The 14,465-nt window shown below is 29.2% G+C and overlaps 1 protein-coding gene across 1 annotated transcript; it reads left to right on the forward strand.

Moving 5' to 3' along the window:
* The first annotated feature begins 7,897 nt into the window (after window positions 1–7,897).
* Window positions 7,898–12,677, forward strand: LOC101509572 (heterogeneous nuclear ribonucleoprotein 1). Its single transcript, XM_004491534.4, has 5 exons — window positions 7,898–8,181; window positions 8,315–8,448; window positions 8,724–8,950; window positions 9,303–10,512; window positions 12,088–12,677. Exons 3-5 carry the CDS (start codon window positions 8,729–8,731, stop codon window positions 12,099–12,101), a joined length of 1,446 nt encoding a protein of 481 aa, XP_004491591.1. The 5' UTR covers window positions 7,898–8,181; window positions 8,315–8,448; window positions 8,724–8,728; the 3' UTR covers window positions 12,102–12,677.
* Window positions 12,678–14,465: the final 1,788 nt, after the last annotated feature.

Consider the following 14,465-nt stretch of genomic DNA (forward strand, 5'->3'; position numbering starts at 1 on the left):
TAGTGGTGTTGCTTGGAAGGACCCACGAAGCTCGAGTTAGTGGTGTTGCTTGGAAGGACCCACGAAGCTCGAGTTAGTGGTGTTGCTTGGAAGGACCCACGAAGCTCGAGTTAGTGGTGTTGCTTGGAAGGACCCACGAAGCTCGAGTTAGTGGTGTTGCTTGGAAGGACCCACGAAGCTCGAGTTAGTGGTGTTGCTTGGAAGGACCCACGAAAGCCCTTGCGGGGGAGGTGATATTCCGGAATCATGCATTGACATATAGTCTAACAAATAGGATTTGTGCATTTTTGATTTGTATCTTTGGTGCGTTGTGATTTTTAACTGTTAAATGAAATATATGATTTATTTATATTTTTGTTATAACCACTATATATGCATGCATATTTGCTCTGTATTTGTTATTTGGAGAGGACCCTTACATTTGATAGGACGTCACATATAGTGTTACTTGAGTGAATAATGTCACGGTCAACCCAATAGGAAAAATGTATGAAGTACAATAACATGCAGTTGGAAGCTCCGAGATACTTCTGTATCGGTGTTAGACTTGTTTGGTGAGTTTTCCACAATTCCAAAGTTTATGACCAACTAGGATTTATGTTTGGGTAGTAAAACATCAATAGTTTTGACTCTAAGAGTTTCTTTTGTTTAAGTATTAAATTTACTTTTAGTGATTGTAAATACTCTGATTTATTATTTTTGAGATATAATTAAAATGATTATTAAATGATTTTAAAGTAAATGAGTACTTAAGATAATCATAAATAAATAAAAATGAATTTAAAATTTTACGTTTAGAATTTCTGTTAGTTAATGTCCCGAAAAAGCGGGATGTTACAGTCCATTTCTTAGGGCAGGTGCAGCTCCCATCATTCTTGGCTTTTTACTAGATTTTACAATCTAGTAGTGAAAAATACTAATGTGAAGTGAAAAATTAGATTTTTAAATTTATTGGAACCTTGGAACCTTGATTTCAGTAGTATTTTTTACAAATTTTAAGTAAACATTGAGAATTGAGAGTAGATGAACAACCACTATTTCTTAGTGCAGGTTGACCATGATCTATGAAGTGAGTTCTCCTTTGTCCCAAAATTCCATCTAAGACATATATTAGATGCATCTTCTTGGGCGTTAACCACAAGTCATTATAAATGAACAAAACTTGATATACACTTCATCTTCTCCTTTATGTGTATTTTTCCAACGTTCTCAGATTAAAAATGTATAAAAAATTAACCTGTTTAATTTTTGAAAATATTATTTATTTTTTTATTTTTTAAAATGTGATAATCAATGGTATTGAGAGAAGTTGAAATGATAGTTAATAAAGATACATTTTCGAAAAATATTGAAGATAATTTTTTTGACATTTTCATTGTTTTTGAAAATGTAGACAAATTGTTCTTTCAAAAGTCTCTTAGTTTGTTATTAACAAAAGTAAAATTAACACAAATTTTAAGAAATAAAAATAGAAAATATTTTCACAAAGTAAACAAACCCTAATTGTTTGTGTAATACACATCATTTATTAAAAATATGTATTTTGCTACTATTCTTGTATATTGATTAAATATTACATGGAATAAAAAATATGTATGAATCTAGTTAGGCATGACAACGATGCTGGGTTGGGGCGGATTTTACCTCCCCACTCCCGCATTCGAGTAGTTTGAGAAAACCTGCACCTACTTCTTATCGGGTGTAAAATTGAAGTCCTTATCTCTGTCTGCAACGGGGTTCGAGTTTTCCCGCATCCATTCATATGTATAAAATAATGAATTTAAAAGACATATTTATTATAATTAATATAATAAAATAAAAAATATTAAAATCATATTTTCTACGAAGAAGATATTATAATTTTTAATATTTAAAAAATATTAAATATGTAGATATATATAAACATTAAAAATGACAACAATATTACTAGCATAGCAAATTCAGGGATTATGGGGTAAATATCAACACCCTAAACCCGTCCCGCACCAAGTTTTAAATACGGGAAAAATTTGCACCCACAACCAATCAAAGCGGATTTTCCCGGTCCAGATCAAGATGAATTCAAGTGAGTATATGCGGGTGCGGATTTTGTTGCTATCCTTAGATCTAATTGTAAAAAATGTAAAAAAATTTAAATTAATAAAAGAAGAAAAGAAGACTTCTATCCAAACCCACAATTCATTGAATGAACTATTAATATTCGCGTAAAAGTTAAAATAAATAAATGGAAATCCGTCGAAATAGACATCAAGAGTACTTCCTCTGTAACAAAATATATGCAAAAAATACATGTATTTTGTCTAATATAAATCAATAGATATACTTTTTATTTTTTTTATTTTGTAATGAAAAGAAGGGAGTACATGAATATATAGAATAATCACTTGTTAAAAACCATTTCATATATATATATATATGAGATCAAATTACACCTAAAAAAGTTAAATTTATTCAATAGCATCATACTATCTTTTTTCCTTTAAAATTAACCATTAAATTAATAGTTAATATCATATAAATCATATTTATAAATTTTAAAAAGATCGAGTAACTCATCTAATTTGATAGAACTCAAGAAAGAATTGATGAATGAAAGGACCATGTTTCAAACATTTGTGAAAGAGAAAAAAATACTAATATAACTAATATACTAATATTTGGTTATTCAAATAATTCTATAAGTTTTAACGTTAATCTATAATCATTTATCATGTTTTCTAAATACAATGTATAGATTCAATGACTTATTGCATTCTAGTTTTTCTATAATCATTTCCCTTATTTCTGTATGTGTAATTAGGTTTTTATCTAATTGTTTCCTTTAAATTGTCTAAGTATAAAAAGCAGTGGATTGACGTGCATACTTCACGAGGATAGGATATATTTGATTTATTTGATATGTATGTTCTATATCTATAAATTAAAATAAATTAGGGTTTATCTATCGAATTTTAAGTTATTTTTACAGAGTTTATTTATTTTCACAAATCTATGTGTTGAGTTATAATTGTATTATTATTTTAATCACATGATATTTTATTTATTGTTAATAAATTTTAGTTAAAACTATATATTAAAATTATTTATCCGATTTACAACTCTATTCTTATAAAAACACTCTTTTTTTTACCATTATAACAAAATATCTATTTAATTTACAGACAAATACACTTATATATAATAAAGAATAACATCTGTAATTGTAATATACAAATAAAAAGTAACTATTTACCATCTAAATATAAAACAACTTACAACAATAGTTTTATTGTTTTTATCGCTTATCAATTCAGAAGATTTCATTCCCCTATTTTAATTTAAGAAAAATTCTATATTAGTTAATTAAATATAAAAATATTATTTTTAATAACTTTTGATTGTATATAAAATTAGTATTTCTTTTGTGGTGTTATTATTTGTAAAAAAAAAATATATTATTGTGTTAAAATTTTGATTGGATCATCTATGTTTTGAAACAGTGAATAGGTGAATTTTGTTGACCTTGGGTTAATACGTAACTTACAAATAATTTTTTCAAAATAAAATAATAGTAAGATTAATTTATAAACATAATATTATATCATATATTTTAATTTAATTATCATAAAATTCAATTATCTATAAACATAAAAAAATTAATTATTGAGTAAAATAATTATTACAGTTTAAAAAATGAGTGAAAAATACAAAGTTATAATTTAATTTAAATAAAATAGTTTGAGTGCCCGACTTATAAGGAAAAGTTTTTTGTTTTGTTTTGGATTTTAAGATAATTTATATAAATTGGTGAATGATAAAATGTGTAAAAAAAATCCACTGTCATAAGTTATTCTCAATAGTAACTTCAAAACTTATTCAATAACAATTTTCTCATCCTCTTTCTTTACGTTGAGTATTATTGTTGTTCAAATTAATAACATTATTTTTATCATCCATCTGAGTCTCCTTAGAGTATAATGTAGTAAAAACAAATTCAAAATCCAAAACGGTTTTGTGCTTATTTGACACTAAGTATTCCATGTTTACTTCATAGTTTACTTTCTTGAGTATAATTAGAGAAGAATTGCATTGACATACTCATTACTTTTTTTATAACCAGTAAACATGATATAAAACATACTCAACTCTTCTCGTCTACATGTTGTTCTTTTCTATATTGTTTACTTACATTATTGATTTTTATCATGATGTCAAACAATGACTTTTGTGTTTTCATTCATAAAGATGAGTTAAATATATATCCCTCGAACTAATGTTATTATTTTCTTCAATTAGTGTATTGGATTTTATTGTATTATTATGAGAATGAATCATAGTTATTGATAAAAAAAAGTCATATTATTGTTATTATTTATATTACTTTTGAATTATTCTTGTTATTGAAAATTATGAGTTATAGTATATTCTTTGAAAATACATGACCATTTCACAACCTAACACATTTTGTTGTTGCAGTTTTATAGGGTTTGCTACGAAGATTTGATTGTGATATTATGTTATAAACTACACAAGTTTATTTCACACTTTTTTTTTACTCAAGCTTATTTTACACTTGAACTATATGTTTTATGCAATGTTTACTTAATAAACATTTTAAGAGCTAAGAGTGTCATCTTAAAACTCATTGTTCTAGAAGTGTGTCTCATGTCTAAGCAACATAACATCCTCAAACACTGAAAAGTACAACAAGCACACAACTAAATACACGTCAACGAGTTAGATGTTATAAGATCAGACATTCTTTCAACGGCGTGACCAATTTGTTGTATACAATTTACTTTTGCATCACTCTATTGTTTGAGTCGCTTCCCTTATGATATTTCATTCTCAAGGTGAGTCCAAGAAGTCTTTCCTAACCACACTCATAGTTTGATACCTATGACAAGTGCATTAATTGCTTTACTACTTTCAAACAATGACTTTTGTGTCTTCATTTATGAAGATGAGTTAAATATATATGTCTCGAACTAATGTTATTATTTTCTTCAATAAGTATATTGAATTTTATTGTATTATTATGAGAACGAATCATAGTTATCGATAAAAAAGTCATATTATTGTTATTATTTATGTTACCTTTGAATTATTCTTGTTATTGAAAATTATGAGTTATAGTATATTCTTTGAAAATACATGACCATTTTACAACCTAACACATTTTTTGTTGTAGTTTGCTATGAAGTTTTGATTGTGATATTATGTTCTAAACTACACAAGTTTATTCCACACTTTTTTTTTACTCAAGTTTATTCCACACTTGAACTATATGTTTTATGCAATGTTTAATTAATAAACATTTTAAGGGCTAAGAGTGTCATATTAAAACTCATTGTCTTGTAAAATGTCTAAGCAACATAATATTCTCAAACACTGAGAAGTACAACAAGCACACAACTAAATACACATAATATGTGCCAACGAGTTAGATGTTATAAGATTAAACATTCATTTAACGACGTGAACAACTTCTTGTATACAATTACCTTTCCATCACTCTATTGTTTGATTCGCTTCCCTTAGGATCTTCCATTCTCTAGGTGAGTCCAAAAAGTCTTTCCTAAGCACACTCATAGTTTGAGACTATGACAAGTGTATTAATTGCTTTACTATTGCCACAAACGTTGTAAGTGCATTTTTCATTTTATATTTTTTAAACAAATCTCCTTTAAAATATAGTCATTTTGTATTATCTTTCAAACAAAAGAAAATATTCATTCAGTATTTTCAACTTCAATCCAACAAACATTACGAGACTTTTATTCATGATTCACAACTATTTTAAGTAATAATTATTTTTTATATTTATAAAATTTTAATTTGCAATCTTCCTCACAAGGAAACAAATTTTCATTACTTAAATTAACATGCATTATGCAAAACCATAAATTTTTATATATATTTCAACTTTCTTTTCCCCTTGTATATACATTTGGGATAATTTAAATTAACAATTGAAGTAAAGAAGAAAAAAAAAGGGTGTGGAGGAATATCCATATAATGAACCTATCTGTTCTTAATCTGTACTTTCCTTCATATCTTAAGATTGGCCATCTGGATCGTCTTCAATAGGTGGATTTTTACCGATTCCAGATTCAAATTTTCATTTTTATTCAATTGTGTATGGCTCTTTTGGATATCTGATTAGTAAACCATTTTATTTATTGAGTTTTATATTTTATTTTAAATTCTTTATAAAAAATTAATTATTTGTCAAAAAATAGTTATATAGTAGATAGTAAATATATAAATGTAATAATGACTAGACACTAACTTTGTAAATCTATATAATCTTGATTTTACGTGATATGCATAATATTAAGTCAAATTTAATACATGAAAAATGAAAAATGATAGAAGATAAATTTTTATGACATATAAAATTAAAGTGGTTTCAAACAACACTCTTTTAACATTTGTACAAAAAAAATGAATTTGTTGCTATAAATTAACTAAAAATATATTAAATAAAGAGAGAAAAAAATAAAAACTCGTGACATATAGACAGTTGTGTTAAGTGTAGTTAAAGTTTTATATTGATTGAAAAAAGTGAATATTGATAAAAAAAAAAAAAAGCGAGTCATATTGTTGTTATTATTTATTACCTTTGAATTATTGAAAATTATGAGTTATAGTATATTCTTTGAAAATACATGACCATTTTACAACCTAACACATTTTCTCTTTCTTTTGTAGTTTTATATGTTTGCTGTGAAGTTTTGATTGTGATATTATTTTCTAAACTACACAAGTTTATTCCACACTTGGCCTACATGTTTTATGCATTGTTTTATTAATAAACATTTTAAGGGCTAAGGGTGTCATATTATAACTCATTGTCTTAGGAGTGTATCTCATGTTTAAACAACACCACATCCTCAAAACATACAACTATATACATAACGATATATACAACTATATACACATAATATGTGCCAACTTATTACATGTTGTAAGATTAGACATTCAATGACGTGACCAACTACATACTTTTACTTTTGTATCACTATTGTTTGAGTTACTTCCCTTATGATCTTCAATTCTCCATCTTCAATTCTCCATTTTCAATTTTCCATTTTCAATTTTCCATGTGAGTCGAAGAAGTCTTTACAAACCAAACTCATAGTTTGAGACATATGGCAAATGCATTAATTGTTTTACTATTGCCACAACTATGCATTTTTCATTTTATACTTTTTAAACAAATCTCCTTTGAAATATATTCATTTTGTATTATCTTTCAAAAAAAAAAAAAATTATTTGGCATTTTCAACATTTACATATTCTTATGTTGAATTTCCAAATTCTATTTTTATATTTATAAAATTTGAAACTTTACTTATAAGAAAACAAACACTCACAATTTCAATCAACACACATTACATTAGAGACTTGTATCCATAATTCATCTTATTATATAACTATTTCAAATAATAATCATTTTTTATATTTATAAAATTTTAATTTGTAATCCTATTTGAAAGGAAACAAACTTCCATTACTTAAATTAATATATTTTGCGAGACCAAATATTTTTATATACATTTCAACTTTTTTTCCCTATATATAACATAACACACTATTATCATTAATTTTCTCAATTTTATACTTTTCATATATATATATTTTTTTTCTAAAAGATAATTGACAATAAAAAATTAGTAATATTCTTACAAAAATTTACCGATGTAAAGATTATGCCACTAAATACATAGACAACAGACAATGTGGGTAAAGTACTTAAAAAATATTCTTACTTCACATAAGACATTGTTTGCAAATATTTTTGTTCTTGTCTCAAAAATATTTTACATTTTTTTAATAATTAATTTTGTAATAAAAATTAGAGAAAAAAAAATATATTGCAGAGGCTTTCCTATATAACGCTCACCTCACATCTTACAGCTTCCTCCTCTTTCGGCTGTCTTTCTCTCACACACATAAACTTTGGGATGTGTTTTCTTCATTCTCTCTCTACCTCTTCGTTCTTTTGCTTTTGTATATAACATTTTTCAATCGATTTGGTAACTTAATTTGCATTTTGATTATCTAAATTAACAATTGGAAAAAAGAAGAAGAAAAGGGTGGGGAGGCATACCCAGATAATGAACCTACCCTCTGTTCTTAATCTCATTGTGCCTCCCCTCAGATCTTAAGATTTGTCATCTGGGTCGTCTTCAATCGGTGGGTTTTTACGGAATCGAGATTCAAGTTTTCTTTTTTAATCAATTGTTTATGGCCCTTTTGGATCTCTTTTTTATTGAACCATTTTATTGGTTGGGTTTTATATTTTTTTTATTTTTTTTATTTTTTTCAGGATTGTTTTGTTCTGTCTTGATTCACTGCTTGACGTTGAAGAAGGATCCGTATCATTGAACTGAATTCGACAATATCTATATTTGCATCTTATTACAATCTTATTACAGTTTCTGAAGTTTGTCATAATTTGAGGTATTGTATTGTTTGTAATATCATGTTTTGATTGTAATATTTTGTTTTATATGAGTTTATTGTTATTATTTATATAAAAAAAATACTATTGTCCTATAAATGTTTGTTAGAATTTTGATTGGATCCGCTGTTAGCTGTAATTCGTGTTTTTTGTTATAGTGGATATTAGTTTGTTTGTCTTTTTTTGCATATGTACTAATGCTGATGCAACTTACATTTGTATTTTTTTAACTTGATGAATGAATGAATGAATTGTTTTTGTTGATTTTGTGTAGATAAAATGCAATCCGATAATGGCAAGCTATTTATAGGTGGAATATCTTGGGACACAAATGAAGAACGACTCAGAGAGTATTTCAGTACTTATGGTGAAGTTAAGGAAGCAGTGATAATGAAGGATCGGACAACCGGTAGAGCCCGTGGATTTGGTTTTGTTGTTTTTATCGATCCAGCAGTTGCAGAAATTGTCATAAAAGAGAAGCACAACATTGACGGACGGATGGTAATTTCTTCTCATTTAAGTTCATGACTTTCATTTTGAATTGCTAGTATATGACATTGGTATAAAAGTGAAGCACATTAAGGTTCTCCTTTTGAATTACTAGTATATGACATTGGAATTCTAACTGTCCATATAGTTGTTTATGATATTGATTTGTACTTTGATTTGCTTAATTCATTTTGCTTTATGATTCTCGTAGCAAAATTTCAAAATAGACCAAGAGGAAGTAATGTTTTCCCCAATATTTTATTCTCTAATCTTATCTCCTTTTATTTTTCGTTATTATTTTCTTGTCTTTGATGCCTTTTATGTTCTTGTGATTTATAGTTGATACTTTTGCATCTTTCACTAGGTTGAGGCGAAGAAAGCTGTTCCTAGGGATGATCAAAACGTATTGAGTAGAAACAGTGGTAGCATCCAAGGTTCTCGTGGTCCAGGTCGCACGAGAAAGATATTTGTTGGGGGCTTAGCTTCTACTGTAACAGAGAGTGATTTCAAGAAGTATTTTGATCAGTTTGGGACTATAACAGATGTTGTAGTAATGTATGATCACAACACTCAGAGGCCAAGAGGTTTTGGATTTATCACTTATGATTCTGAAGAGGCTGTTGACCAGGTCTTACTTAAGACGTTTCATGAATTGAACGGGAAAATGGTTGAGGTCAAGCGAGCAGTTCCTAAGGAGTTATCGCCAGGACCTAGCCGCAGTCCTCTTAGTGGATATAACTATGGTCTGAGTAGGGTCAATAGTTTCTTAAACGGCTTCACTCAGGGGTATACTCCAAATACTGTTGGAAACTATGGACTTCGGATGGATGGTAGGTTCAGTCCGGTTGCCGGCGGTCGAAATGCATTTGCACAGTTTGGATCTGGTTATGGAATGAGTATGAATTTTGAGCCTGGTTTGAGTGCTGGATTTGGGGGAAATGCAAATTTCAATGGCAATCTTAGCTACGGACGGGGCTTAAACCCTTACTTTATCGGCAACTCCAATAGGTTTGGAAGTCCTGTTGGATATGAAAGTGGTAACGGAGGAAACAGTTCTTTCTTCAGTTCCGTGACTCGAAACTTGTGGGGAAATGGAAGCCTTAACTACGGAACAAGTTCTGCAAATTCCAATGCATACATTGGATCAGGGAGTGGGAGTGTTGGAGGAAACACGTTCAGCAATACTGGAGGAGTCAACTGGGGTTCTTCAGCAATTTCTGGACACGGTGGAGGGAACAATGTGTCGCAGAGTGGTGGCAACCTTGGATATGGAGGTGGCAACAATGGTTATGGATTGGGGACCGAAGGTTATGGAAGAAGCAGTGGTTCCACTCTTGCACCGACATCTTCATACTCTACATCAAATGGTGGTGGGGGTGTTGATGGGGCTTTTGCCGATTTTTACAACAATAATTCAGTCTATGGGGACCCAACTTGGCGATCTTCAAACTCTGAGAGAGATGGATCTGGTCCCTTTGGTTACGGACTTGGTGGTGCAGCTTCGGATGTTTCTGCCAAGACTTCTCCTGGTTATGTTGGTGGTTATACTGTTAATAAAAGGCAGCCAAATAGGGGTAAGAGCAATGTTACTTACTCGCATTTATCACAACTTCTCAGTCAGTCTCACATGTTCCCCTCTTCAATAATACTGTGACTTTATTACAAAAGGGTTGAGAAAAAGTTTAATTTTTACAATATTTTGTTTGGGTTTTGTGCAATAATCTAGAAAAATGTCGTCTTCTAATTGCTTGGCAATGTGAGTAATTGTCAGACCCATATTTAGTTTCTATTTTTTTTTCTTTCTCTTCCGTAAATTGATTATTATCGTGGAAAACTTGTTCTTGTTCTCATCAACTCGTTCGTTTAATTGCTTTGCTGCTAAGTTGCGTATAGCGTAGATTTCACTGTACACGCCTTACTTATATTTGATTAGTTAGGAGAAGTTGTATGTGCATACTTTTAAAATGCTTTTTCCCAGAATGATTACAATGACACCTAATGATGTTCACAATTCTTTGCTTCGTGGTTATTCTATCGAAAGCAAACAACATTGATTAGTTATGTTTTGGTTCTTTATACTTTCTCCCTCCTGTATTTCCAACTCCATTTCTTCAGTAGGAGTATCTTCATGTCTTCTTGCTGATTGTGTGTATCGTTTGATACATCATGTAATTAATTTGCTAGAATTCTAATTGCATAACCTATGTAGCACTCACACTTCACATTAAAGGTGTGTCTGTGTCTGACACCGATACACACAATTATTCCATTTTCTCAAATTAGTATCGGTGTCGACGTGTCAGTGTCCGATTGTGTCTGTGCTTAGTAGTACATAACTGTGGACGGTGTTTCTCACATATATATATGATTTTTCTTTCTAGTATTGCATGATCACTATAGGCTGCGGAAATTGAGAGCTGACAGAGGCATAAAAACTTAGTTTCAAAATTTAATTAGCTTCATACAAGTAAAATGAACCTTCAGAGAAAATCATTATGCTACTTATATAGAACGTGATGGAATGGTCCAACATATGATACAACAATCACAAATTGCTTTAATTTAACAAGTCTTGCACCTATTTTCTTGATGCATCATTCCCCTGCTCCAAGGTATTTTGTGTTGGATGTCATTGTTATTTGTTCCACATGGTTTGTCATTTAGCATGGTTTGTCAAAGTGGTTTACCATGGTTTCCCGTAAGTTGAACATTTGTGCAGTTCGCATACGCAAGTATTATATTAATATTAAATTCCCAAACTGAAGTATTGCTTCATCGTTCATGATTAGAAGCTGTAACTAAATGAATGGACTTAATGTTCAAAATCGACATAGTTAGCGAGTTTATTTGCCCGTGCTACATTCGGAGAAAAGAGAAAAAGATTTAGTTAGTTTGTACTTTGCACACTCGGTTGTTAGCCATAATTCTGTCAAAAATTATTATTTCCATATTTTTTTTGAAATTTTGTTTACTGTAGGATTTGTTTATTGGTATTTTCTCACTATTCATGTCTATCTGTCTCAAAACTTGAAATCATGGAAATTAAAATTGATTAATTTTACTTCTAATTAACCTACTTTTTTATTTGTCCAGATTTTGTTTTCTTGTTTTGCCAACAGAACACTGATAAATTTGTATGTTTGGTTCAGGAATTACTACATAGGAAGATCGTTTTGATGACACGAACTTGTAGGCGAAGATAATCCAATGAAGCAGGTGAATTGTGAATTTTGCACACCACTACTGTTGTTACTATATTTCGGTTTTAAAGACGTAAGATGTTTGGTTATTCTAGAGCTAACTGGAGTGCCTGTTTTGAGGATTCAGATATTATAGAGATAGAAGTTACAAGGGAATGTTAAGGTTTGAGTTTTTTTTGAGTTATTACTATTTAGGTTTTGGGTTTTTGGGATTTGAGTGAGATGTAAAATCTTATTGCGGGATATAGCGGAAGTGTATCATGCGTCACTTGTGAGCGATATAAACAAAAACATGGAACAACATTTCTTCTTTTTTTCTTTTCTTTTCGTTTCTTTTGGGGTAGCTTTTTGCTTGTAATGTCTTGCAAAGTTGTTGGTTTTTCTGCTCAGGAATTGTTTGTTCCTTCCATCATTTTGGTTTGATTTTAGCAGATTGTATCTGAGGATTTTGTTGATTACTACTAGTGTGAAACATTGAAAGGATACCCTTCTAGGGTCCCCCTGAATAATTTACCAATATATTCTGATTATTTTTTCAAGGGGAATATTTTAGGCTACATATTCCAACTTCATTCTTTTTCCAAATTCTACCTATTATTTAATATCTTATTACGTATTCAATAACTATGCTCCGACAATGTAAAAACTTTTACACATACATCTAATCATATCTTACTATCATACCATGTCATAATATTATTTTCTGAAATAATTTCACAAATATCTATGTGGTAAGATCTGATTGAACATTTGTGTAAAAAAGTTTTACAGGGTTGGTTGTGTCATGATAATTAGCTAGTCATCTAAATGTGGATAATCAGAATGAGAAACTAGGTTTGTTAATTATATACAGCTGTCAAAGCTTTGGTGTTAACTACAAAGTTGGTAGTTTGGTAGTTAGTCATCTATGTCTAATCATGGATTATTAGCTAGTCAAATTTCTTATTACCATCATGATAATGTATTTTTTTTAAAGAGATCATGTGGACTATATTCGATATTTTCATAGTAAGTCATAGGATGCAGGTGCTGTAGCTGAAATCTTTATGAGTTTCTTTTTATTTTATTCATTTTTTTACATAGATTAGAAACAACTGATTTTTATTAGTCAACTTGTTTGATTGCTTATTTTATTACGTTTTGGTTTAAAGACTTTTTGTGTTGCTTTTCATTCAAAATGCTTGAAAAAGCAGCTAATAGTTATGCTCTTAAATATGCTTTTTACTTGACTTTCTGTGTTTTTCTGATAGATATCCTTAAAATTTCAACTATCTTATACTACTAATATTTTACTACATTGAGATTAACATATATTTGGATTAGATTCTAATTGCTTTAAGTATTTGTCAAACAACAAACTTTTCTCAAAGCATCATTCAAAACAAGAATTAGATACTGTTTTTTATTTTTTTTGAAAAAAAAAGAAAATATTCTTGATGCCATGTTCCTTAGCTGGTTTTAGAAGGTATAATATTACAGAAGGCAAAGGATTAAGTTTTTCTATATTAGTACATTTTCCCTGCCCTAGGCCCCATTTGAGTAGTTCCTTATCTCAAAATACTTGATAAATGATTGTAAAATGTCACATTTGAAGGGATTAGTCCTTGCTTAATCCAATTTGACTCGATGTGATTATATCAAGCTGGTTGTCAATCTACATTTCATAGATTATTTTATTTGAGTGATTGATTTTTGAGAGTTTCTTCTTTCACCTTTATATACATTTTGCAAGTACACTTAAAAAAATAAAAAGTTTTTTTACTTCTTAGGATGGGTACTTTCAACAAAATCATTGTATTTTCCATTGGGATGTTCAAACAAGAGTGATTTTTAAGAGACATAAGGTTAATAATAAACGTATTAATGTCTTTCCTCGTAGGAAAGCACAACACTTTGTGGACACTGTGAGTCTACAAAATAATTGATTTAAATTCACTTCCTCCCCTCTCCTCGATTCCATGAAAGGGTGGATATGAATTTAAAAAAAGTGTTGTGCTTAGTTCAATAAGAGGAGGATAAACTAAGATATATATTTACTTTTTCATTTTTCTAATATTATATGTAATATTGAAATATAGTTTTAAATAAATATTCTCTTCTCTCCAAACTTCTTCACTCCAAGAGTGAGTTAAAATTGACATTTGAGAGATTTTCCTTTCCCTTATCACCCCTTCAGAAAATTGAATCAAACAACTAAACTTAAAATAATCTCTCCTTTTAGTGATACCATGGCAAATATATATATATATATATATATATATATATATTTATATATATATATATATATATATATATATATATATATATATAAATGCTCTATTAGAGTG

Source organism: Cicer arietinum, chromosome 2, assembly GCF_000331145.2.
Source record: "Cicer arietinum cultivar CDC Frontier isolate Library 1 chromosome 2, Cicar.CDCFrontier_v2.0, whole genome shotgun sequence".
Classification (NCBI taxonomy): domain Eukaryota; kingdom Viridiplantae; phylum Streptophyta; class Magnoliopsida; order Fabales; family Fabaceae; genus Cicer; species Cicer arietinum.